General features: G+C 40.7%; 2 protein-coding genes across 2 annotated transcripts in view; both read left to right on the forward strand.

Moving 5' to 3' along the window:
* Nucleotides 1-8,273, forward strand: part of LOC142968603 (E3 ubiquitin-protein ligase MARCHF4-like) — an 11,391-nt gene extending 3,118 nt beyond the window's left edge. The window contains exons 3-5 of the mRNA XM_076108559.1: nucleotides 5,112-5,267; nucleotides 5,929-6,121; nucleotides 7,681-8,273. Coding sequence (XP_075964674.1) covers nucleotides 5,112-5,267; nucleotides 5,929-6,121; nucleotides 7,681-8,102 — 771 coding nt within the window. The 3' untranslated portion in view covers nucleotides 8,103-8,273. The remainder of the gene's footprint in view (nucleotides 1-5,111; nucleotides 5,268-5,928; nucleotides 6,122-7,680) is intronic.
* An 8,573-nt stretch (nucleotides 8,274-16,846) lies between these two features.
* LOC142968606 (collagen alpha-2(VI) chain-like) lies at nucleotides 16,847-25,895 on the forward strand. Its single transcript, XM_076108574.1, has 27 exons — nucleotides 16,847-17,006; nucleotides 18,083-18,693; nucleotides 18,806-18,826; nucleotides 18,985-19,050; nucleotides 19,146-19,199; nucleotides 19,298-19,342; nucleotides 19,448-19,474; nucleotides 19,566-19,592; nucleotides 19,709-19,753; nucleotides 19,852-19,905; nucleotides 20,181-20,243; nucleotides 21,125-21,187; nucleotides 21,280-21,333; nucleotides 21,428-21,463; nucleotides 21,543-21,605; nucleotides 22,042-22,104; nucleotides 22,384-22,446; nucleotides 22,553-22,615; nucleotides 22,707-22,757; nucleotides 22,835-22,933; nucleotides 23,241-23,303; nucleotides 23,405-23,440; nucleotides 23,541-23,586; nucleotides 23,667-23,819; nucleotides 24,519-24,971; nucleotides 25,052-25,090; nucleotides 25,175-25,895. The coding sequence occupies exons 1-27, from the start codon at nucleotides 16,847-16,849 to the stop codon at nucleotides 25,774-25,776; spliced, it is 3,120 nt and encodes a 1,039-aa protein (XP_075964689.1). The 3' UTR covers nucleotides 25,777-25,895.
* Nucleotides 25,896-25,900: the final 5 nt, after the last annotated feature.

Raw genomic sequence — 25,900 nt, forward strand, 5'->3', positions numbered from 1 at the left:
ATGCATGAAAAAATCGAATAATACCTCTCACTCTGCTGCTCACACGCACCACCTGGAAACAGCAACAACACAGAAGGGATGAGCCTTCACACTGCGTGCCTCCATCTTTATGGCCATATTGATGATAATGTCACACTACATCAATCAGGAGAGGAAAAATCTAAAAGAAGATGCTAAGGTGTGCCACAATAAATATTATTAAATGATATCAGAGAAGCAAGCACTTGGCAATTGGCTGACACATTCGTTACAGTGTTTGGCAGAGCCTTTGAGACCACATTGACGAATATGTCACACCTCACCAATTGGTATTGGAGGTCGGGAGTAAAAAGTGTAAAGCATGATAACTGAGGTGTAGAACATCATTTATTATCCGGCAGTCTGTGCTCATGTTGCTTTTCCTTTCATGGCCATTGCACTGTGTGTATGGTCTATATAAACTCTCAATGTTTCATCAACTAATTACTCCAACAGCAATTCTGTGCATCATTCCACCCCTGAGGACAGACTTTGTAATTATTACTGACATGGGGTCTACTTGTGAGATTGGAAGACAATGCCTCATCCTTGTAATTCTTTTTTTTCCAAAAACTCCAGATAGTCAGCACACTCTGCAGTGCATGCAAAGTATCGCTTTCGTAATTTGCAGTGTTTCCCATGGCCTCCTCCAACTCATCTCATCGATGCTTCCTTGAGACATTGCAGCTAGTCAATAGCACTTGATTTCATGCCATCTTTTCATTATGCAAGTTCTTATCTATCACCGGCCTTCCCTCTCTTGTCATCTCCGCTGTTGGTTTGGGTGAAGTCCAGATATGGATCTGCTGAGGTGTAAATGGGTACAAAAAGCACGACTCTCCATTTGAAAAGAGAGATAGGTCTGCGTGTCACTGTGTGATACAGGCAGTGGACACATTAGTTATCCACTGTTCTCCCTTAGCCTCCGGTATGTCACATAGACAGAGGCAGCCATTATCTGATCTGACAATCCACCTCAAAAACATTTCCATCCCCAAGGCTGAGGTACTCAAGACAGTCTAAAGAAGGGCGAGCGAGAGACATTGCTTTCCTCAAGCATCGCACTGGAAAAGGGCCTTGAGTGTCTGACAGAGGCTACCATTGAAAAATGATTCTACACTGATTTAATATGACACCAAATGATGTAATAAGTCTGTGTAATCGAATTTCTGTCGGTGTTTTTGGTGCCATTTTCTTTGAGGTGCCCTTTGTGATTCACAACCAAAGTCCTGTTTTTAAGAGAAGAAACGTTTCTTTCTGAATCTGCGTTCATACAATACTTAACACAATACTGGCATGCCCATTGAAAGGTAGATACTAATATTTCCCATTAATTCAGCAAGGAAACACTGTACGAGGAAACACAAATTGGGAATCTAATACTAAAAGACTTCAGCTTTGGATAATATCCCCTTGATAGCACGGAAAAAACACTGTGGATTTTGTCCCCCATCACCTACAATAGAGTCACACAATGAAGCGATATGTTCAGGGTGGAGGAGTGATCACAGAGACCAGTAACTTTTTCAACGATCATTTAAGCCACTGAGTTAAATTACATTCACAGACCCACACAATGTAATAAACAGCTGAGCCGATGTCACTCACTCATGCATCTTTTACCTCAATCCCTTAGGTTGTTCATGTATTATTTCAGCTAATCTGAGACATATTTCAATCTATTAAAGCTATTTGGCTAAAGGTCAGCGACAAGTTTTATACGGGGCACCGGCTTGCCTTCATAGAGTGCTTGCTTTATTCAAGCCGGTGCTTTCAGACTTGATCTTGACCCTCAAATAATAAGCAATGTCTCTGCTATATATCTTCAGATCTTAGTACCATAGTTCAGGTAGCCATGTAGTGCACAAACTTATAAAAATAATATTTCAAAAGTAATTTACAAAGAAAAGTAATGAAATATATCAGTGTGTGGGGAATACTTCATTCCTGAATTGTCATGCACTATTACATTGAAGTGCCCTTTGGGGCCAATGCTTCTGCTGTCCTTACTTGAGCTGCATGTTGAGAATATGCCCCCGCTGCTTAGCAAAAAGGTCGTCTTTCCCTCCTAAATCATACCACAGATAATGCACTTGCACAGTGTGCTTGTCTGAGACACAATAAGAAGCCTCGAGGGGTCAAGTTAGCATCATTTTTTTGTATATGGCCCCACAGTGCAGAGGCATTATGCCTCTGCACTCCATCATATGAACATAGGAAATGTTCTCCTCCATTTGTTGGCAATGGGTTACAAACAAGTTACACAAGCACGCACCACAACATATTGTATCCTTGCTGAAGTCTATTCTATAGACAGGAGCTGTGAATTCATGAAATTTAATTATACATCATGGTTGTTCTTCTATACAATTAATTTGAACGGGCCATTAGCTGTAAACAATGAATGGAACGTCACCTTCATTTGTTTTATGAGTCATAACTGGTAAATATGCGTAAATGTGAAATTATGTGACATTTCATTTTTCAGTTATTATTTTCCCTCTAACTTGTTGAATGTGGTTAAAATGTGCATATTAAGCAGTTTTTCAAATGACTGCAGTATTGTAGGTACTTGGGAGCTAGTTTATTATACCACAATTTCCTTTCACCCACTGTAGAGTTAATAGAGTTCACTTGCATTGATTCCAGACCCTAAAGAAATGTGAATAGCCATCTCAAATGTAGTTTCATGTCCTTATATATATGTTGGGAGTGGGTCCAATTTTATAATGAGAAGATTAGGTGCACTGAGGTGTTTTTAGGATCATGCGGCAGAGAGAAATGGAATAACACGGCCAAAGCTATCAGAGCGATCATCTTTTTTTATACATTGTTCCATTGGGATTTTTTTTGAATGACCATTGCTGTTTGATCAACAAAAGGACATTTAGTTATCACTTTCTGTATGTGTGGGCTGTAATGCCACATTTGTTATCAGTCTCTCTTGCTCTCTCTACAGCCTCAGTTGTACTGGAGTGATCTAGGTTTCAGCTCTTGGCTGCAATCAGGCCAGTCACAGTGAGCGGTCTGAGTCCCACTGGACACGGCAGAAGTGTTCTAGTGCTCCTGCCAATACACTCCCACCCTGGCCATCTGTAGATGGGCCTTTTCTCCTCGAACTCCCTGATTTTCCCTCCCTTCTCCTCGACCAGGGTGCTGCTCCGTCTGTCCGAGATGTCAGCACAATAATGCCTTGGAGAAATAATTCGGAAACTCAGTGTTTTTGCATTTCTTCCCACAACCTCCATGCCATATTGATGGTAGACAGGGACTGGGGGTATTTAATATTGAATTAACAATACTGTGGCTTAGGAATTGAATGCCTCGGCGTAGAGAGGTGGAGAGCTTTCTTGCAGCAGAGGTGGTTGGCTAATTTATTTTTTCATTCATTACAGGCCTTTTGTTCGGTCCCATTAAGATTAACACATCTATACAAAAAGGTCCTGTTTTGAATTTAGTGGATCCAAAGTACTTTATAGGTCAGCACCTGAAAAGGGTGGCCAGCCTATATATTCTGGGTTATCATCTCTATCCAATATGACAAGACTAGTAATATATTTTAATGAGCTTGGGGCCCAGGGTGAGAGATTATAAATCTCATATCATCTGCTGGCTGGATACGGCTTAAAAATAATGGCTGGTTCGTCTGAGCACATATTGCTGTTAAATGAAAAGCTTATGATACCAAATTTAGTAAAGTTCGTATTATCACTTTACCTGATGGGTTTGGAGTTCTCAAGCCTGAGCACCTCTCCAGGAGTAAATTGATGATATAGCCCTGATCAAATGCTTCTTAAAAACAGATCTCTACTCCAGCTTCTGAGGCGCTGAAGTGAAGGTCTGGTTTTCTTTCAGCTACTCAAACTATCTCTTTAAGATCTAAGCTACTGCAGCCTAGAGTTTAACCACACTATATAAGCGTATAGTTAATCTGCCTTTCAGTGAAATCAGTCATATGTACCCGTCACCAGACTGAACCAAGGGACTTGAAATGCCCTCAATTATACCAACATCCTGACGGACTCATTTCAAGATGACCAGTATGACAAGTCACCACATCTTTTACAATACATACATACAACATACTCATAAATACTCAATTGAAAGACAGCCAGACTCAAGCTTTTACATTTTCTTCTTTATGAAAGATCATGTGCAGGCGGAGAAGGACGGCACTGAGAGCAGAAAGTGGAGGAAGGAAGAGTGAAGGTGAAAATTAAGTGTTTTCACCTTCACAATTTACACGTTACTATTTTAAGCTACAAAATAATATTTATGTATATGTGACAGCCACATTTAATTTAAGAGCTGCAGTAAGAGTATAGATTTATGGCAGTATTTGTATAGGTGCGTTGGGGTTTGCTCTTTGATTAAAGCTACTGTGACTAATTCTCCACTTTCCAACTGTACTATAATCAAGCATTTTGCCTGTCAGCTCAGCGTAAGGCAAAGCTTTCATTTCACACCTGAACTGGTGTTCTGCTACAATGTGACTGCACAGTGCTGTGTAATCTGAGTGTGTGTGTGTGTGTGTGTGTCTGTGTGTGTGTGTGTGTGTGTGTGTGTGTGTGTGTGTGTGCATGCTTGCCTGACTGTGCATGCAACGCTCTCAGAAAATCAATAAGCCAGCACAAAGAACTGCAAAAAAATATATATTTATGTAGTTTAACCTGCAGTATACTGCATATTAAAAGGTTATCTGCACGGAGTAAACACGATGAGAAAACAAGGGATTATTAGGCGGTCAATGATTGCTTCAGGGAGATATTTCTCCTGAATCACAAAGCACTACTTGTGCCGTTGTTAGGGTCGAGTCCAGTATTATGAGGCGAAACGTTTATCAACGTTCTTGTTGTAGTCTGTGGCAATTCATTGCCTTCCATGTGCCTATATGAGAGCAGGACTTTTCTTCATTTACATCACAGTGCTGCACAGGTAGCAAGGTTCATGTTTCACCATCAGCAACACCGATTGCCTGAACAAGATATCCACTGAAAGTATAAATATTAAACATATATGCATGCATTTAAACGAGCTGAATTATGAAAAACTCAGGTCCTGGGTTGCTGGTATTGATTAGCTCTCTCCCATAGGGGGAGCTCCTGAGCCCATGTCGGTGCTGTGGGTCAGTACGCTGCACCCACCATCCCTGCCTCATCAAATGGATCAGCGAGAGAGGATCCTGGGCCTGTGAGCTCTGCTACTACAAATATCAGGTCATTGCCATCAGCACCAAGAACCCACTTCAGGTGAGCTGTAGGTGTAAAGGGCAGCACTGGAGACATTTAAAGGGAAAAGAGCTGGATCAGAAATCAACGTTTTATCACTGTGCATGAAAACATTGACAAATTGCAGGTTCTTGAAAATAGGAGGTCCTGGCAAGTTAATAGTCCAATGAAAAACTCAAAATGCTGAGTTCCAAAATGTCTGTTTTGCCATGACATTAAGAGAATTGTTGGGGTTTATGAGCATAGGGGTAGATAGCCCCAGACCCTTCTCCACTGGGACTCATTTGGATGCATTTTTCGGTTTTCACATCAACATTTATTTGGGACAGAGCACCTTTCTCAGGAATTACACTGTCTTGACTGAAGCTCTAACGCTCTGATCATAAACCAAGGAATTCAACTAAAAAGGAGCGTGATGATAGGGACTTCTGTGAGTGGACATAGAAGTGCTCAACAAATTGACATATATAAATAATTCATATGTTGCATACACATATGTACCTGAACTTGAAGTGTGAATCTTTTAATTAATGCTTTTTAATCAGTGATTGTACCCATTGATTGTGTCTTTCTCTTGTTGTCACTTACTCTCAATGGATTTGTTCCTGTTTTTTGTCCCTAGTGTTTTTCAAGAACTCAGTAAAGTTAAAAGACAAATGTACTTGTCTGTGTCTTCCTGCAGTGGCAGGCCATCTCCTTGACAGTGATAGAGAAAGTGCAGATAGCAGCAGCCATCTTGGGCTCCCTGTTCCTGATGGCCAGTATCTCCTGGCTGGTGTGGTCGTCTTTCAGCCCGTCAGCCCGCTGGCAGCGACAAGATCTGCTATTCCAGATCTGCTACGGCATGTATGGCTTCATGGATATCGTCTGCATCGGTGAGGTGCTAGATTTCACTTTGGTTTATTACTTGTTTAGTACAATTTTGAACCTCATGATTCCTCTCTGAATTGATTTGTGCATTTTAAGACAGAATGATATTTAATGTGTTCAGTGTGGTACATTATGCATTCAACAGGCAGAGCAAACATAATGTCAAAGGCCGCCGGCTGTGGCTGGAACGTTTTACATTATCGATAATCAATCTATACCACATACTCCTTCATATCAATTCTTGAGTCTTGTCATGGTTCACTGGCTTATATTTGAATTACGCACATGATAGTTTGCCACTTTTATTAATACTATTCAGTATATTACAGTCACTATATTAAATGTGATGAAATGCTCAGTCAAAACTGAATTAATTAAACATAAATTAAACTTTTGAACATTGAGCATTCAGCAACTGCAGTGATTTTTATGGCATGTATTGAAATGTGTTTCACTCTATAATTTACTCTGATGACCATCGTGCGCTGAGATAACGCAACAGAACAAAAGGTGCATCAACGCATTTTTAACCATCTTCTGGATTTGTGTGGGTGTCCAGATTCAAACTTGTAGCATCCACATTAAGCCTGCTGTCTTCCTCTTGATTGTTTTTCCTGCTATGGCCATGGAATGAAACGCCCTACTCTGCGTCTAAAAGAAAACTCTTTACTGCCACTGCAGCAGACAGCAGGATAAGAGGAAGAGGAGATTGATTGTCTCCGGTTTGGTGGCGAGGATTGACTGCGGAGTCATTATCGCTGCACTTTAAAGAGATTAACTTGTCACCAGGCAGACACAAAGACCTGACTTTCACTTATCCACCAAGTTGGAGTGGGAGAGAAACAGCGCTGAAGAGCAGAGACAGGATTTTATCAATAAACTCTGTAAATATAGAAAAGGTTGGGAATTATTATTATTATCCATTTTTAGCAGACTGCTACAGCACAGAGCGGTATGTAACTGCTTACATCAGAGGACAAAGTTCTACCATAACTGTAATAAAAGACCTTAAAAACTCTGTTAGCTGTATGTGGTGATGCAGTTCTGTATACTGGCTGAAGTGGCGATGATTGTACAGAAGGTAATCAGCTCAGCTTAAGCAGGCAAAACATCCCATTCGTACAGTATTTCCCTCTATATTACTTTCAAATTGAAAAAAAGCCGTAAAATGTTGGAGTCCAAGCAGCTCTTGTTGCACATGGATTTCAATTTTCCAGATACTGAGTTCAATGAACATAAATCAATAAGCAATTTTAAACTGTGATAAGATTTTATCGAACAACCCCAGAGAGCAGATGCATCATTTTTGCTAACCCTAAATCCAAAAGTGGTGAGGATTGCTGTGTCGTAAGTTGTGCCACGTCTAAAATGTTTCTAAGAAATGAAGATGATATCTCAGGTTGTGGTGCAGTACTTTAAAGATAAGTTGTTTTGTTCTGCTATTCCCTCAGCTAATACTTTAACACAGTGAATCTACCACTGCAGAGATATAGATCACTTTGTGGGGTCATTGAGACTGCTGCCAGGCAGTGACGTTGTCTAATTGATGCTCTGATCTCCACAGCGCTAATTGTCCACGAGGGACCGTCTGTGTTTCGTATATTCCACCGCTGGCAGGCCGTGAACCAGCAGTGGAAGGTCCTGAACTATTGTAAGTCTATGGACAATGAAGACCGGAAGAACGGCACTGTGGACAGGACTCTGTCACAGCGCAGCCCAGGTTATCAGACCGGGGTAGGAGTGTCCACCTCCACCTCCTCACTGATGGTGGTGGCCTCGACAGCCGATGGCTCCACCTCTACAGCCGTGGTGACGGCTGCAGGAGGACTGGGAACACATGTGGACCCCAACAGCGGCAACACAGTGCCAGACCAACACTGTCCCTACAACATCCTCCACCTCCTCAGCCACCTCAGGCAGCCAGAGGTCCGCAGCCAACCCAGCAATAGCACACGAGAGCTGGTCATGAGAGTCACTACAGTCTGAGGAGTCAGTTTGAGGCCTTATCTCACATGGAGGTGAACGATTTATGAACCAGCTGACAGTTCAAAAAAAGTCTTGTCTCAACTGCACTGGATTAATACCATGTTCTTGTTCGTTTCAAAATGCATCTCTGATGTCCTTACATGCATTGAATAAAAGTCAAAGTTGTTTGATTTGCACAATTGGTTGGAAATGTATTATTTTTTTATATTTGGGGTAAAGAATATGTATTAAAATGTGCATAGATGTTCAATGCATCTTCGCATGGTGAAGACAATCTAAGCGCAAAGGTCCCCTTGCTATTGATTGAGTGCTTTCAACCGCATCTCAGGTGACACCTCGGCCAGCTCTGTTTGATTAATGAATGCTGGGTTGAAAACTCCAAATCTTTCATAAGATGATTTTTGAGCTTAGATTGTCATCGCCCTTTTCTTTTTGATCTGTCTGTATTACATAACAATGTTCAAAGAAAAGATAGAAAGAACTTCCTCTAAATTTGTATTTTTTTACAATAGAAAACCGTCAAACCTTCTGCACCATCGCAATGATAATCAGTGACAATTAAGGGACACAATCAGCATTTTCCTTATTTAATAAGTGCAGTAGTTCATGAAAAGATTACGAAAAAAAATAACATATCTCTGCATGTTAAATTGATGTACTGCAGCTTTTCTTTATTATACAGGTTGACCAACTAAACTCAAGATCTGGAGCAGTAAACGGGCAGCCTAAACTAATTCACAAACCTTTTCTTAGATTTTTACCTTCCTAAATCAATGCTTGTTTGATGCACATGTTTAGTACTTTTGTTCCATCATTTTCTTTCCCCGACACCATTATGTGATTTTTGTTGAGTTTGGAGAATGCATTTGCTCTTTTCGGAACACATGTTGTGTGCCCTCTTTTCTCAAAGAGGTGCCTTTTACAGTATACCATCCATCCATCCAACAATGGGGTTGAAGTAGACTAAGGACAGATCATCAGCTAGTTTGCTTAACTGCTTCTACCAGTATCTGCACGCATGAAAACACGTTTCTGCTCCGAAGCAGTGGTGTCACTTGCGGTCCATTAGACCCACATTCATGTTCACATTTGGCTCACAAAGCTCTTGTCTCTCAGATTCAGATCTGCTCTTTGATATTTCACAACAGCTCTTGTTTCATGTCCATGAAAGATCAGTTTAATCTCAGGAGACACTAGATCTATAAAGCATGTTGTAGGAGGGGAAAAAACACTGTTAAAAACATGCTCATAGCGGGGCGGACTTATTGATGTTACCCATTTTCTCCCCACAACTTCAACAGACAGTGTGAAGACACTGTGCATTACTCTATGTCTCTCATTCGGATGCAGTCTCCTAAAAAAAACATCTTGATGCTAATAACATCCATTACAAGCAAAAAGCCCAAAGCTGATCATAGTGTGAAACATCTTTCAGGAGCTCTGCCTCAGATGCTCTTCTTTTCCAACATGCGTTACATTAAAACAAATCATAAACTTAAAAATACATCTGATATGAATGAGGAGCTTAATGTCATGTAATTGGTTTATATTTCTGTAGGTTTCTATGCAAAGCAGCAGTACACTGTAACCTTGTCTTATCAATATAAATATTAACTTTATTGAAGGGAAACAAAGCATAATCATGAAATGCACTACCTGCTTTAGTGTTCCTCCTAATTGATCTCCATGTTACCTGGTGGATGTGTTATTTTTTGCAGCTGCTGTTCCTCATCATAATCAAATGCCAGGAGTACAGTATCTGCAGAGAGTCAGGTATGGCACCATGATTTTCTGCTGAATTATTTAAGCCATGAAGTGCTGATATCAATGGGTGGGAGCTGCTGTATGGATCCAGCTTGCAAAGAGCTGGGAGGTTGCAGAGAGTTCATCATGATTCAGCTTGCCTCAGTCCTCTTCACAATTGTCTCTTTGAACTCACACGCGCACACACGTAGCTTTGATGAAACTCAAAAAACGACCAAACGCACAGGAATTAAGTCTTTCTTTCAGAATTAATATGTAGTACGTCTCCAGCAGTTTAAATATTTAACTGTGCTCAGTTGCACGTCATGAGATCATAGCTATTGCATGCTTTGGAAATAACATACTCCGTGTTAAAATTAATGTTGGAGCAGGGAGTATGAAGACACACTTGTAACTCTGTATTTTCAACTTTCTCTGTTTTTAAGGCCATCTTTTTAAAACAATTCAAGGTGTGCTTTCCATTTCCATTCATAGTTCTCAGGTTTAATTTAATCAGTGGATCCTCTCAATACTATTCTACGATTATAAATCATATTTGAATATAAAATGAGACAAAATTTAAGCCAAAGCAGAACTACTGTTGCGGTTTGTAAATTTATGTAAATTTTAACTTGAGGCAAACATGAGAAAAAGTAATTCACGAAAGTCATCAATTCGATTTTCTATCAAATGTGAAAGCTTTTAACATCTCTGCTGAGGCAAATAATCGAGGCTCTTTGCAGAGCCTGAACATCTGAAATTCATGCAAAGCCGTGACTTCAGACAGATTGTATTCCTCCTGGTTACAGTGTCATAAAACCATAACCATTGTATAAGCATTGCTTTCATCTGTAGAAAATTGACCCGAAAATGATTTTTGCAGACTATATACAATACTGAACCATTGAAAGTGAGTAAATTGCATACAGCTAATGTGTTATTCAAGCGGACTCAGACGGGCAGAATACACCGAAATCACTCTCTGCTACTTCTCCTACCTTTGAAAATGAAAATGTGCAATTTTTGTTGCGGTGAGATGAAATGACAGTTGTTATAAAGAGGCTAGGATCAGTAATAATGCTCTGAGAAATTGCAAGAGAGGCAGCCTTAACACTTATGGTGAGATTCTTCATCTTTTGAATCCATCCTTTTTCCATAAAGACTTATACCTGTTCAGAGCCAGGGGCTATGCCTGAGGCAGAATCTTTTGAGTTAATTGTCACAGAGAAACAAACATCTGGGCAATTTTAGAGGCTCTAGTTCAATGCATCTGCATGTATTTAGACTGGGAGGAAGCCTGCACGCACACAGGAAGAAACTCCAAACAGGAAGTCTACAGAGGAGATTCCCACCCACAACCTTCTTGGCGCTCCTTTTACGAGCGAGGAACCAATTGAAAAGATATAAAACATTCTGTACTTCACAAAAAATCTGTAAGATCAGAAATAGATTCTCAGTAACATGTTTTTGTAGCTTGTGTTCTCCCCCTGGTGGCCCATTGGTGAACTGCTCTCTCTGGCTACTTTGAGTAAAAACAGCTTTATATTTACACTTAAGTGGCAAAATTTGTGGAGTGGACAGTGATTTACAGGTCTGGACCCAGGAAACTCTTAGTATTGCTACATGAATGTACAGTTCAAACTACAAGTAGGAATGTATTGTCTTGCTAAGAGTAATTGTACGTGACAAGTGGCATGTCTCTGCCAACACCATACTGCTCACTGTAATAGGTGTTGCTTGTCTGTGTGAAACAATGATACTATACAGTTTAGGGCCCAAGAGAAATTCAGAAATACAAAATTCAGAAATTGATTCCCTCTCAATGACTCTGCACATGGCAACAGCTGAGTCAGCAGTTTGCAGATAACAGTGCTAACAGCGTTAACAGTGAAAAACAATGACGCAGCACTGACAAACCTAACAGGGTTTAGCTGATGGGGATATGGAGGGTGGCACTGCTGCAGTCGGTCGGGATCAGCTGTAACTGCCGTTTGACCGCAATGCGGAGCAGCTGCCCTTAGCTAACCAGTGGGGCATGCTCACATGCACGAGCATGCACTAAAAGCACAGCATAGCAGCTCGTTTTTTGCTGCTATATAAATTTTCTGAATCATGTATATTGCAGCCTTAAAACAGTACTTTTACTTGTAATATGTTTGCATTGTGTTTTGATTATGGACAGTCTTATACATTATAAAAATACAACATATCAGACTTTAAGGGATATAAAAAATGTATTCTTATCCCTAGTGGTATTGATGTTGAAGTTTAAAAAAGGTGTTCATTGGTAAAACATATATGGGTTCCATAACTAACAATTTGAATATGTTCTGCCAAAAAGATAATGGCCTTTATTTGTTAAATGTAGTCGTCATTGCTTTATTAATGTATAAGATATTTGAGTGCTCTGGTTTGAGGAGGTCATCATACTCATTGTTCCTTATTCCTGCTCCTCGTGGTGCACAGCTGCTCGCATACCTGTAAATGTTAATCTGGATGCAGCAGGCATTAAAACGAGTGTTAACCGGGAGAAAGCAGCTCAGATTGCCTGCCTCTCTCTTAATCGCTCACTTGCTACCTCAGCATCTCTTCAGATGCACCCCCACCCCACACACACACACACACACACACACACACACACACACTATGGTTCTCTATAAACAGCAGCAGCCCTTTGTGAGCAGGTCAATAGCAGCACCACTGCATTTCTCTAGCTGAGCGACTGATGAGGGACTTCCTGAGCACGATGCCTTCGAATGTCGATAAAAAGATCGCCTTGCACTAATGCATTCCTGCTGATTGTTACACTGTGTCAGAGTACAGTGTGTGACTTGATTAAAATACATCTCTTAAACTAGGGCACACGCCCTAAATGTCCAATCCTTGTAAACAACAAAGGTTTACAGTGTCTGGGCAATTCTATTGAGCAAAATCTGGATCAGCTATACCATTATTTCCAGATTTGATAGGGCTCTATAGTCAGTAAACCCGCTTGCTGTTTTCCACATCTTTTTATGTTTTTCAGTGTATTTTCTATATTCTCCTCTCTTTGTTTTGCCTTTGAAGGTGAAGATTGCACCATTCCCTTGAGGATTTAGCTTCATCCACAAATGAATGTGCATGATGAAGGAACTGAATAAACAGCAAATGGTTTATGTGAGGGTCAGGTCTATTCTCTATCCTTATATGCCCTTTTTTATCCAAGCCTATACCGCTACCTTGCTCCTGGTATCTTACTGGATACATTTCAGTTTTCTAGCCTTTTGTTTGTTCATTCGTGTGCTAGTGGAGAAGTCCAATATCATGGAATTTAGTGGCTAAAAAGAAGCAGTAACACATCCCAGTATGAAAACATAATTGATTTATCTTAATGTAGGATTGCTTGGTCAGCTATTGGGGAAACTTACAGTTATGTTGTAGGTCTGTTAAGTACCCCACAATACATCTTTACCACAGCATATCTGAACTTGCTTACTAAAGTTAAATGAAGCATAAAGTTTCAATCATCAGGACCACTGAGTGAGCGCGCTACAGTTACTGCTGAGGTCTCTGCTCTTGATGTATAGTTTTTAAAAAAGAAGAATGTCATGGAGGCATGAAAAGACAGGCATGTCAGTTGTGATCATATATCTGCAGAGTCTGAAAGGAAAAATGTCCTTCAGGAGACAATGAAAAATTGATTTTATGTCTCGTGGCAGTGAGAACGAAGCTCATGCTGCAGTGTGTGTGTGTGTGTGTGTGTGTGTGTGTGTGTGTGTGTGTGTGTGTGTGTCTGTGTGTTTTATGGCAAAACACCTCGGTGATGTTGATATATACCAAACCTCTGGTAAAAGATAATTGTAAAAAAACAGAAGTACATGATTGTCCAAGAAAAAGATGGCTAACGGCCAACATTAGCTGTCAGAGAAGACGCTTTATCGTTCCCCATGTGTTTTATTGGGAGGAGACAGTGACCTGGTCAAGAACAGGCTTTAACTCAAGCAAGATCTCAAGCATCTTTCTGAGAGGATTACTACTGATGAAAGCAGCAGGACATCATGGTGAAGTTGGGCTTGCATTGCTTACATTAACTGAATTTACAGCCTATACAAACGGCAGGACAGCAGCAGCAGCAAGTTGAGAAGTATGTGCCCAGTCGTATTATCCTCTCTGTTAAACTGGAAGTCCATATTATAACAAATTGTAAGATTGTGTAATTTTCAGGTTTTGTAACTTTCAAAAGTAATTGCTGCCCCACAATTAAAAGTTAGGTCATTGGTAACACTGAATGGTAGTGTTACACAACAAACGTTTACAAGAAAACTCCACAGAGAACTTTTGAGTAAAACTATTTATTAAATACTCGTATAAATCCTTTATTCACAGTACAGAAGTATGTACAAAATGTAGGCTCTGTGAGTAATATTTTGCTTTTTGTTCTATTTCCTATTAATGGATATTCATGCACCAATGTGTAAATACCTTTTCCCTGTTTTAGCTGGTTTACACGATGTTAACTATTTTATACACTGCTGGTCTATAACAATGCATCACAAGCAAAGTGCACAAAATGTGAATACTGAAGTAGTCCCTGAAAACTACACTTAGATAGGCTTCACTGCCTCAGTAAACATACTTGTACTTTATGTATACCATGTATGCAATTTCCCACAACCTAAGGAGATGTATTTAAATAGCTTGTTATATTTCACAAACGGTCCAAAACCCAAACAGAAAAACACTGGAAGCTGCGAGTGTTTCGACATTTTTGCATGAAAGATGTTTAAACTGATCAAAATAGGCTGATTGAATTATTTTTCTTTTAATCTACAGATTAATTAATCAAATCATTATTTCATAAACTATAATTTTTGGATAGTTGAAGCAGTTAAATTCCAGCATGACATCTCTGGTGCTGTGCAGTCTTACAGTGTAAACAGACTGTCCAGCAGCCTGTGCAGCTCTCTCCATGTAAGGATATGCAGCAGTGGTGTTGAAGTGTTTGTAAAGCTGCTGCTGTTTGGAGAGAATCAGTCTGTGGCTCACTTTTATTCTGTCAAATCAGGCAGATAAATAGATTATCACAGCATCTTGTGTTTATTTAAAGCTGCTTTATTTTCCAGATTTACACCAACATTTCGGATACCGTGCTGTCTCTCTTGACTCCAGCTGCTATGTCAAACACAGGCTGACACACTATCTAAACATCATCTCTCCAATGAAATTCCGTTCCGCGTGCACGTGCACGCGCGTATCAAGCGCGCTCTTGCGTCAATCGAGATTAAAACTGGGCGTCTCCTGGACCAAGAGCTGACCCTGGACCAGTCGGCTGATATGGGAGCTCAGATTGAGAAGATTATCTATAGTTTACATTCTTTGGAAACTGGTTCCCGACAGTTTATTGTCGCATCGTTCATTAAGAACTTTGTCCGTACTGTCGCCGCGGTGAGTACACTTTCATTTAACTTTTCTATAAGGTTTAGTGAGGTGTAGTGTGTAAAGCACGGACCAGATGCAACTCAAAATATAAAGCAATTAGTCTTTGGTTTATATGTACCGTACGTCACAGATGACGGTGTTTTTGGAAGAAAATAATTTACAGAGAGATAAATTAAGGATAGTGGTCGCTGATGTGGGAGATACGTTGTTATAAGTGAAAGTCCTGATTCCAAAAAGTAAAGTGTAAGTATTCGCAGCAACATGTACTCAACTCATCATAAGTAAAAGTAGCATAGTAGTAGAAGCAGAGTTTTATGTTATTCTGCATTATAGCATTGGACCACAATTACTGATGCATTAATAAGCAGCAGTGGTGGAAAGTAACATTTACTCAAGTCCTGTATGTAAATCCGATTTTAAGGGTAGTTGCACTCTACTTGACTATTTTCATTTTACGATAGTTTTTACTTCTACTCCACTACATTTCAGAGGGACATATTGTATCTTATACTTCACTACATTTAACAAAGAAATGATGATTGTGCCAGATTAGGATAAAACTCTATTGATCCCAGGGAGGAAGTTCACAGCCCACCCAGCAGATTAATTAAAATGACCCCCACTTTTACCAGCTTCAACATTAAAGTGATTCTCACATTAATACATCAATAATTATAATCCAGTGATATGATATACATTATTCTGAAATGGGCCATTCTGCATAGTGAGTACTTTTACTTTTGGTACTTGAAGTGTATTGATGTCAATGATTTTGTACTTTTACTGAATTAAAGGTTTAATGCATGACTTTGGTAACAGAGTATTTCTACACCATGGTGTTGCTATTACATTTTAATGATGTGGCTGTTCCAGTGGAGCTAATTTGATCCACTTTATATAGTGTTGGGTAGTTTAATCAATAGGAAATATTCATGTGTGAAGCATGTAAATATATAGCTGTTGAAAACATGTAAGGGCTGAAAAGTATAATACAGTATTTCCCGGTGGGTTATAGTAGAGTAGAAGTATAAAGCAGCATTAAAAGGAAATACTCAAGATGAGTAGCAGTACCTCAAAATAGCACTTAAGTAAATGTACTTACATTCCAGCACTGTACAACAGCACAGCTGTCTGGCTTCGAGTTCCCTCAATAAAATCGTATCCATCTGTTGTCATCTTTATGTTTTTCAAACAGTACAACTCCCTTTTAGATGTGGGCCCTCCTTAAACAAAACCTTATCTAGATCCTCTGATGTCTTTTTCATGTTCTATCATTCATGACATGACATAGTTTGTGAACCCCCGGCGTGGATGACTGTTTCATCAAACAGGTGGTATATGCAACTGAAAAGATTTCCATTTCAGCCACAAATTAAAATATTGCCCTTCTTTTCAACAGTGCGTGATTATTCACAGACATTGTTTAAAACAACGATAAACATTCCTAAGCTCTGTGAAGATGCCTTCTGTGAAGACTCACTTGTTTGACAGCTATTTCCTGCATTTAAAGGGAGCGTTGGAGTGAAAATTAAGCCTTCAACAACTGTCCTCTCCTCTCTCTCTTCTTTTTTTTTGCAGGAAAAATGGCGATGATTTCAGGGTTCATCTTTCTGTGCATGCTCCAAGCTGCAATCCCTCAAGGTCTGACCCCTCGTGGACCGAGGCTGATACCTGGGCGAGGCGACAGTCCAAATACGACTCCACGTCCACTCCAGCCAACACCCAGACCTCAAGGCTGTAAGAGTGAGTTCCATTCATTTCTTTAGAGCTCAGTTGAATATGAATTTTTTTTAAAGAATTTTGGCCTTTTTATATATTCAATGGTGGAAGAAGTTTTCAGATTCTTGACTTCAGTAAAAGTAGAAATACCACACAATAGAAATACTCCATCATTCAAAATATTACTTGAGTAAAAGTAAGTATTGGTAATGACATATACTTAAAGCTACAGTTGGTAAAGAAATAAAAATAACTATTATTTTCATATTTCCTCAAACTGTCTCTATGTGCTGACAGTAGTACATGAGACTGATAATCTGTGGATAAAATAAGGTTCCTCTGCCTTCTTTTAGTGCTCCTAGTGGCTTTTGCGCCCAACGAAAAACAAACAATCAGAGCAAAGAATTCTCTAACGTAGCTGTCAAGCGCTAGTCAGCGCTGATCAAATAATAATCAAGTCCATATATCATACAATAAGTTGATAACGTAAAAATGATTGTCCATATATTGTACCATAAGACGATAGAGTATTTCTTGTAGCAGGCCTAGTAACTAGCACCACCAGGATTTGAAGCAATTTTTACATCGTGGTCAAACGGTGGAATTACACATTTCGGGTCCGTCACGTGATGCCATGTGGCCCAAAAATACTTTTCCCCATAGTCTTACTTTTGGAAAGAGACTTCTGTAATTCACGGGATAATTTTATTTTAGGTAAATCAACTTCCCGGTACGAACACTTGAACAGCCCTTATTTAGAGTTATTTTCCTTCCTTTGTTCATCTGAATTCTTTACTCGGTAGTGGAACTTGTATTTGCTTCATGTGCTACTGAGCAACTTTCATAGGAATGAACGGGGCCCCGCCTCCGACGCTTTGTCTAGTTCTCTTTATCCATGTGTAAAAAAATACAATATTTCCCTCTGTAATGTAGGGCGGTAGAAAAATATAGAAAATACGAAAGTAAAGTAAGATTACCTCAAAACTGTACTTTAATACGGCACTTGAGTAAATGTACTTTGTTACTTTTTACCACTGCATGTGTTACATTTGTAACGACAGTAAAGATGTTAACACTTTGGTCAATGTTCTCTCCTCCAGCTGGGATAGTTGACTGTCCCGTCAAGGTGTTTTTTACCCTCGACACCTCAGAAAGCATTGCCTTACAGGAGTCCCCACCTGGGAGCCTGGTGACAAAAGTTATGGAGTTCACCAAGATTTTTGCCCAGAGGCTGGTTGATGAGGAGTACATGGGCCAGATCCAGATCTCCTGGTCCATAGGAGGCCTGAACTTCTCTGAGTCGCAGCACGTCTTTAGTCCGTTCACAACCAAGGAGAACTTCATCAGGAACCTCAATGGGATTATATATAAAGGCAAAGGCACCCACACCGACTGCGCCCTCAAAGAAATGACTCACCAGATGACCCACCACTACTCAGGGACGAAGGCCGTCCTCTTCTCTGTGGTCATCACTGACGGGCATGTGACAGCAGAGCGATGTGGAGGGGTACGGCAAATGGCAGAGAAGGCCCTGCATAAAAAGATACAAATTTTCTCAGTGGCAGCGTCCAGGAGCATCGATGAATTAGGAATGAGGGATGTAGCCGGCGCTCTCCCTGAAGTGTACCGTGATGACTACTTAGTTGTGGACATCGTTGATGGGAAACCAGAAATAAAGACTGAATCCATCGATCGTATCATAAAAATTATGGTGATCTGAAATCTTCCTCCTTTCTTACCTTGAATGCTTATATTCTAATTCAGATTTAATTTACAGTATCATTACGAGGCACTTTTCACTTAGAGTTGTTTTTTCTTTGCAGAAACATCAAGCCCTTGTACAGGTAAGGAGGAATTAACTATTATTATATGTATGTTATTTGATCAGACATTAAAAAGGGATACATTTCTGCTTATACAAATTGTGCCAAATCTCTTGTTTTCTATGTTTTCATGTGTTACTACAATTAATACGGTTTTGTTGTCGTGTTTGATCATGTAGTGTTATAAAGAAAAATGCCTGGAGAGTCCTGGGATCCGTGGACCAAAAGGGCCTCAAGGTCCAAAAGTGAGTAGCAAAAAACAAAATCAAAAATATGTAAATGATGTATATTTCTGTTTGTACCAAATTTTATTTGTTTTGTTCTTTCTTCTTATTTCTAGGGTACAAAAGGAGATAGAGGTAATACGGGGGCAAGCGGACACACGGGTAAAGAGGTAGGTCGAAGATAGCAACGTTATTACACCTTGAAATTCTGTAAAAAATAAATATTATTGTGTAATTTTTATGCTGAATATGATTTATTATATTACAGGGTGATCCTGGCATTGAAGGTCCAATCGGACAACCCGGTCCGAAGGTTTGCTGAGGCCCACTGATTGATGGTCTTGTGTGCTACACATTCATAGTTAACTAATTTGTCATCCTTTATCTCAGTAACGTGTGCTTCTGTGCTCTGATATAGGGAGGGACTGGTTCGAAAGGTGACACGGTGAGAGAAATCTTTATACCCCCGCGTTTCACTTCATCCGTCAAATTAAATGAAAGTCTGTTAATCTGATGGCTATTCTTTATCTCATCAGGGTGAACTCGGAGCAGGTGGAGCAACGGTAAGAGTTTTAATGTTTACTTGCACACATTTTATATTTTATATCCTACTACATCCGACACCGTCGATGTTTGTTTAGTGACATTTTTCTGTCTTCACTGATGTCCGAATACTCAGGGTGTGGCAGGAGTAACTGGCAGGAATGGAACCGACGGTCAAAAGGTGAGTCTTCATACAACAAAGTAAAATGTACAATACACAGTGACTCTGAATCTGTTCAGCACACTGATGTGATATCATTGTCTCTGGGAACTCTTCAGGGTAAAATCGGCCGAATTGGAGCTCCTGGTTGCAAAGGTGATCCAGGTAACGAGGTAAGTCTAGTACTTGTATGAAATGTTTCTTTACACGACGCTCTCAAGGTGCTAGTGTTGAAATGTTAAATGTTTTGACCGAGGTGAGAAAATGTATCTCTGGTAAGATCGTTAGTGGATCCAGTGCTATTCTAACCGTCTTATTTAATCATATTTATTAGATGAAGTGATTCATGTGGCTTCATTTCTACATTACATCAGCCATAGAGCTATAATAAGGATTAGTTTACTGGTTTACTGAACTACTGCATCTTTCTGTTTTATGTCTCTAAAAGGGACCAGCTGGTTACAATGGAGATGTTGGTGACACTGGGACACTGGGTGACAACGGAGGAAAGGTCTGTGTTACATCAAAACTAGGATCTTTCTCCAAAAACAAGCCTAAGAGACAACAGCCATGCTAGCTGCTCTGTGAGGCTGTACTTAGACACAGCTGTGCTTTTTGCCAATGCTAACATGCTCACAATGACACGCAGGTATAATGTTTACTATGTTTACCATCTTTGTTTAGCGTGTATGCTAATATTTGCTAACACCAAACAAAAAGCACAGCTGAGGCTGATGGGGATGTCATTTTACAGGCATTTAGTCATATTCAACAAAATAAAATCTTTGATGGCACTAGAGGAAAAATTAAAGGCTTCCTGACGGTATTACTGAGGGGGACATGAATGTCTCAACCAAATAGAAATACATTTTTGAGACATTTCACTCGAAAACATAAATGTTAACTAACTGGTGGCGCTAGAGGAAAAGTTAGAGGATCACCAAAGTCAGTAGGATTCATCCTCTGGGAATCATGAATGTCTGCACAAGGTTGTACAGCAAATGCTTCAGTAGTTGTTGAGATATTTCAGTTTGGACCAAAGTGAAAGACAGATCAACAGACACCGCCAGTGTGGTTAACAATAGTCCCCTTCCTAAAACTTTATATTGATATTACTTTCCACATTTTTAAAACTCTTTGCAAACTGTGATTAGCCATGCTAGAGCTCAAGGGATGTCACTTTGTTAATGGTATGTTGGTCATTTGGTTCAGAGTGAAAGATCTTTTAATATATTGTTATTGGATCTCAGAGGATCCGACTTCAGAAGGTCAGAATTTTGACAACAGAATAGATCTAAACCAAGAAAAGGCGAAACGTTTCATAATTTGATGTGCTCCGTAGACTTTCAGACATCTCAAATGTGCAGTAGATAATGTGATTTGTTTGTTTAGGGAGACTCAGGCCTTCCTGGAAAGTCGGGTCCCCCCGGCTTTCAGGGTGACCAAGGACCAAAGGTAAACTTTAAATTAAACTCAATGGAAAACATTGTTAGAAAATGAAGATTCTCCTTTGCTGAAAAACAAAAACAAAAATCTCTGTTCATTAGGGTGAAGAAGGAAATCCTGGAAATCCAGGGCCACCGGGAACAAAGGGTCGTCCGGTACGGAACAACATTTATTTTCATTATAATGACTTCTGCTATGTATTACTGTGAGTAAGTTACAAAGCTGACTCTATTCTATTTACTCTTGCAGGGAACTCCTGGCGGACCTGGACAAAGAGGCGAAGGGGTATCTCAAACACTTTTATTTAAAACAAATAAAAATTGCCATAGTTTGTTATAAATTATCATTAAATGAATATTAACAGGGAAGGAGAGGAGACCCAGGAGCAAAGGGAGGACAAGGTTCTGATGGGCTAAAAGGAGCGAAGGTAAGTCCAGCGCTCAGAGGAAACGTTTCTGTAGAAAATACAGTTCTACAGAAATATGACTCAACTTAGTGTAATTTGCTTTAAAACAAAACATGCTGAGAAGAACACGATGGGAGACAGAGCTGGTGCTGAGGATCTGAGAGCCAAATAACAACTTATTGTGAAACGCTAACAAATAGTGGACTCGGTTGACCTCACAAGAGAATTTAACATGAGAGAGATGAGTCCCACGAGTTTCAAATCCCTCTGCAGGGATTTAATCTTCCAGAGAAAGATCAGAAACACTTCCTTGCCGAGCCTGACTCAGCTCTGTGTTGCTATTGGCCATTTGTTTTATCAGATTCTCTGGATAATTACGCCCAAATTGTTGCCTTACTGTTGTGTTTTGTATACATTGGTTGTGATGCAAATCCTGACACGCTCATTTATTTTCTAGGGAGAACTAGGGCCACAGGGAGGCAGAGGCCCGCCCGGAGAAAAGGGACTCAATGGCGCAAAGGTGAGGGGATCATGTTGTGGGTTGATTTTGGCAGAGAGATGACTCAGCAGCTTCCTAAGAATTCAGCAAGTCGTCTTTAGATTCGCCTTCATGTACTGGGTCTGCTGCCAAGATAGCCTGAGCTGAGCTTGTTATCGTAAAAACACATCTTCCAGGGACGTTGAGTTGTCCAGTACTGTGCATTGCCAAATTCCTATCAGCCAGAATAAGTCAGTGTACGTGGGCTGGAGTGAAGGTTATGTCTAGTAATGATGTTTTCCCTCATATGTTCTCGTCCAGGGAGACCAAGGACTGCCAGGACCGAGGGGTCAGCCAGGAGAAACAGGGGGCCTCGGAGGAAATGTGTGTCGTTAATAACACCATAAAAACTGTATATTCTTAACAAACTATTTGTGCGAAATACACAGTTGATAATGAAACTTTTATTGAGTTTATTCTGTGGTTGCAGGGCACCATGGGAAATCCTGGGGATCCTGGACAAAGGGGAGACTCTGGGCCACCTGGACCAAAAGTGGGTAGAAAGTTTCTGTCCATCACTTTCATCATGTAAAATGCTCGAACTAACATTTTGTGATTGATGTGATTTTTGTTTTCTTATAAAGGGTGACAATGGAAGAGCAGGATTCAACTATCCCGGACGGAGAGGATCCACTGTACGGTTTTCTTTCTCCCTCACAAAATTCCTGCATATGTTGCATACTCGGGTCCAAAGTAACTGTGCTCGTTCCAGGGAGACAGAGGTGATCCAGGTAGAAGAGGACGCCGGGGGGGCAGAGGTGAATGTGGTGCCAAAGGAGAAGCTGGAAATAACGGACAACCAGGAGAGGCTGTAAGTTAAATAAGAACATGTCTGAAGTGCAATTTGGGTGTCAACCTGTGTTTTGACCAGAGATCGTAGATTAACAAAACACCAATTGGTGTTGAATTTGAAAGCTCAATGGCAACATGTATTTCCAAAAACAATGTCCTGAAACAGACTTACTCACTTAACATCCATGTTGTATTAATTAATGTTCTGCTTGTCTTCTGTAGAACAAATTGAAGTGAAACAGATGCAGACATCAATGAAAATGCTACTTCCACAGAAATGCAACTTTATGCAAAAACACTTCCACTGAAAAATGTTTTCTGTTCAGGGGATAGAGGGTCAGCCGGGTGAGTCAGGAGGGAGGGGAACAAGAGGAAATCCTGGATCTGATGTAAGCAACAGCTCAAACACTTAGATAATGACTTGGCAATGCATGCAAATTTGAGATCCAATTGCATTGCCCTTTCTTTGTGTGTGTGTGTGTGCGCGCAGGGGGACCCAGGACCAGCGGGCGATCCTGGGCTCAATGTGAGTCAACTTCATAAAGCAGTACAGTTTTGAAAAATACTATAAAGTAATTATATTTCCTTGGTTGTATTACTTCTAACATGCACACCCGTCACTGCAGGACTGCGATGTCATGGCTTACATCAGGGAGACGTGTGGTTGTTGTGGTAAATATCACCGATCAAACACAGCTTCATTGTTTATTGTCTTTCAGCATACTGATCCAGTTCTTGCTCTTTTGTCTCAGACTGTGAGAAGCACTGTGGAGCTCTGGACATTGTATTTGTAATTGATAGCTCAGAGAGTGTTGGGCTGACAAACTTCACCCTGGAAAAGAACTTTGTTGTCAACACCATCAACCGGTTGGGATCTATGGCCAGCGACCCTGCGTCATCAACCGGTACAGTCAAAACACATCCCTGCAAATCCTTTTGCAGACACAGTTTCAAGTGACAATAAGTAGAGGTTGCCATAAGAGATTAACCGTTTCCAAAAAGTGAATCAACTTAATCCACCACTGAATATACAGTTAGAGCCAAAATATCTGGACAGGCCCTCACTACACTGTTTAAGCCAAAACATCAGCAATGTTTTTGATTTACACATTTGTGAATAAGGTTGGCAATATTTTGCATTTCTTACTTTCAACAAATCCAATGTAAAGACCAAAACCAACAACTAATTTATGATACGGAGAAGTATTTTCTGTACAACCCAATCATGCTATAGCTTATTCATCTGTGCGGTCGAACTCCAAGTAATAAACACGACGAAAAAACACAGAAATGATCCATGGACACTGTGGTCAATTTTGAGGCATCCTACTGCCATTTAAAAAGACTCACCACAGCACCATGTTTGTACTAATACGTGACTGAAAGTAGTCACAGACAAATGCACAATTTACACTTGTTTGAATTACTAAATAATTTATAAAACCATATATTTGTGACCCATTTTTTTTTTTTTAGATTAAAGCTTTCGATTAAAGTATTAAAGTATTTTTGGCTTTGGTATTTTTGTGGGATTTGTTTACAGTAATGACTTATAGAGTAAGGCCAGCCTCATCTGCCCCCCTTGACATGTCTACCTCTTCCAGGCACAAGAGTCGGAGTTGTTCAGTTCAGTCACAACGGGACCTTTGAGGCCATTCGTCTCAATGACCCAAACATCAACTCCATGTCTGCCTTTAAAACGGCAGTGAAGAAGCTGCAGTGGATAGCCGGGGGCACCTTCACACCCTCAGCACTCAAGTTCGCCTATGATCACCTCATCAGGGACGGCAGGAGAGCCCAAGCCAAAGTGTCCGTGGTGGTGATCACAGACGGCCGCTATGACCCACGTGATAATGAGGATTTGCTCCAGTACCTTTGCAACAACGATGTGGTGGTGAACGCCATCGGGGTTGGTGATATGTTTGAAAAGGAACAAGATGACGAGATCCTGGTGTCGATCGCGTGCAACAAGAAGGAGCGCGTCACCGGGATGAAGCGTTACGTAGACTTGGTGGCTGAGAAAATGATACAGGATATGGAGACGGCTCTCTGTCCTGGTGAGCATGGACCAGTAGTACAACAATACTGGGACTTCTGACCAGTTCTCTAACTCATGTCCATTTGGTTTCCCTTCCAGACCCTGTGATTGTGTGCCCTGATCTCCCCTGTAAACGTGGTAGGTGTTGTTCACGGCTAGGTGATTTGTTCAATGGCACATTGGAGTGCAGCTCAGTGATTGATTCGGTTCCTTTCATTACAGAGCCTGCTGTAGCTTTGTGTGTCCAGCGACCGGTGGATTTGGTATTTCTGCTAGACGGCTCGGAGCGCCTTGGGTTGGAGAATTTCCGGCACGTCCGTGAATTTCTGCAGAAGGTGGCAGACAGGCTGACACTGGCCAACAACAAGACTGATCGTATGCGAGCCCGCTTGGCGTTGATAGAATTTGGCAAGGCAACTGAGAACCACCTGGCCTTTGCTCTCACACACAACCCTGCCGCCATCGCCGACGGCATTGCACGCTTGCCTTATCTCGACTCTTCTTCGAGCGTGGGGTCTGCCATCCTTTACACCATCGACACCATCTTAGGTAAAGGAAATGCTCGCCAGACGAGACGCAACGCAGAGGTTTCATTCGTTTTCATCACAGACGGCATCACTGAGAGCAATGACCTGGACGAGGCTGTGAGTGCCATGCGCGGGGCACAGGTTGTTTCCACTGTGATAGCCACAAGAAGTGACGTTGACCAAAAAGTCCTCATGAAGCTGGCCATGGATGACAAGGACGCCATCTTCAAAGGAAAAGACTTGTCTGATCTGTCCCTGTCCAGTTTCTTCGACCGTTTCATCCAGTGGGTGTGTTAAAGAAAGACCACATGGATGTGGACGTCATACTGGGTCATACTGCTTTTAATCCAGCATTGTAAACACGAGATACTGGTCTACTACGATTCTACTTTGCACTGTACAATTTGCAAATGATACCAAG

Source organism: Anarhichas minor, unplaced genomic scaffold, assembly GCF_050575085.1.
Source record: "Anarhichas minor isolate MPS153535 unplaced genomic scaffold, ASM5057508v1 ptg000004l, whole genome shotgun sequence".
NCBI classification, from domain to species: Eukaryota; Metazoa; Chordata; class Actinopteri; order Perciformes; family Anarhichadidae; genus Anarhichas; species Anarhichas minor.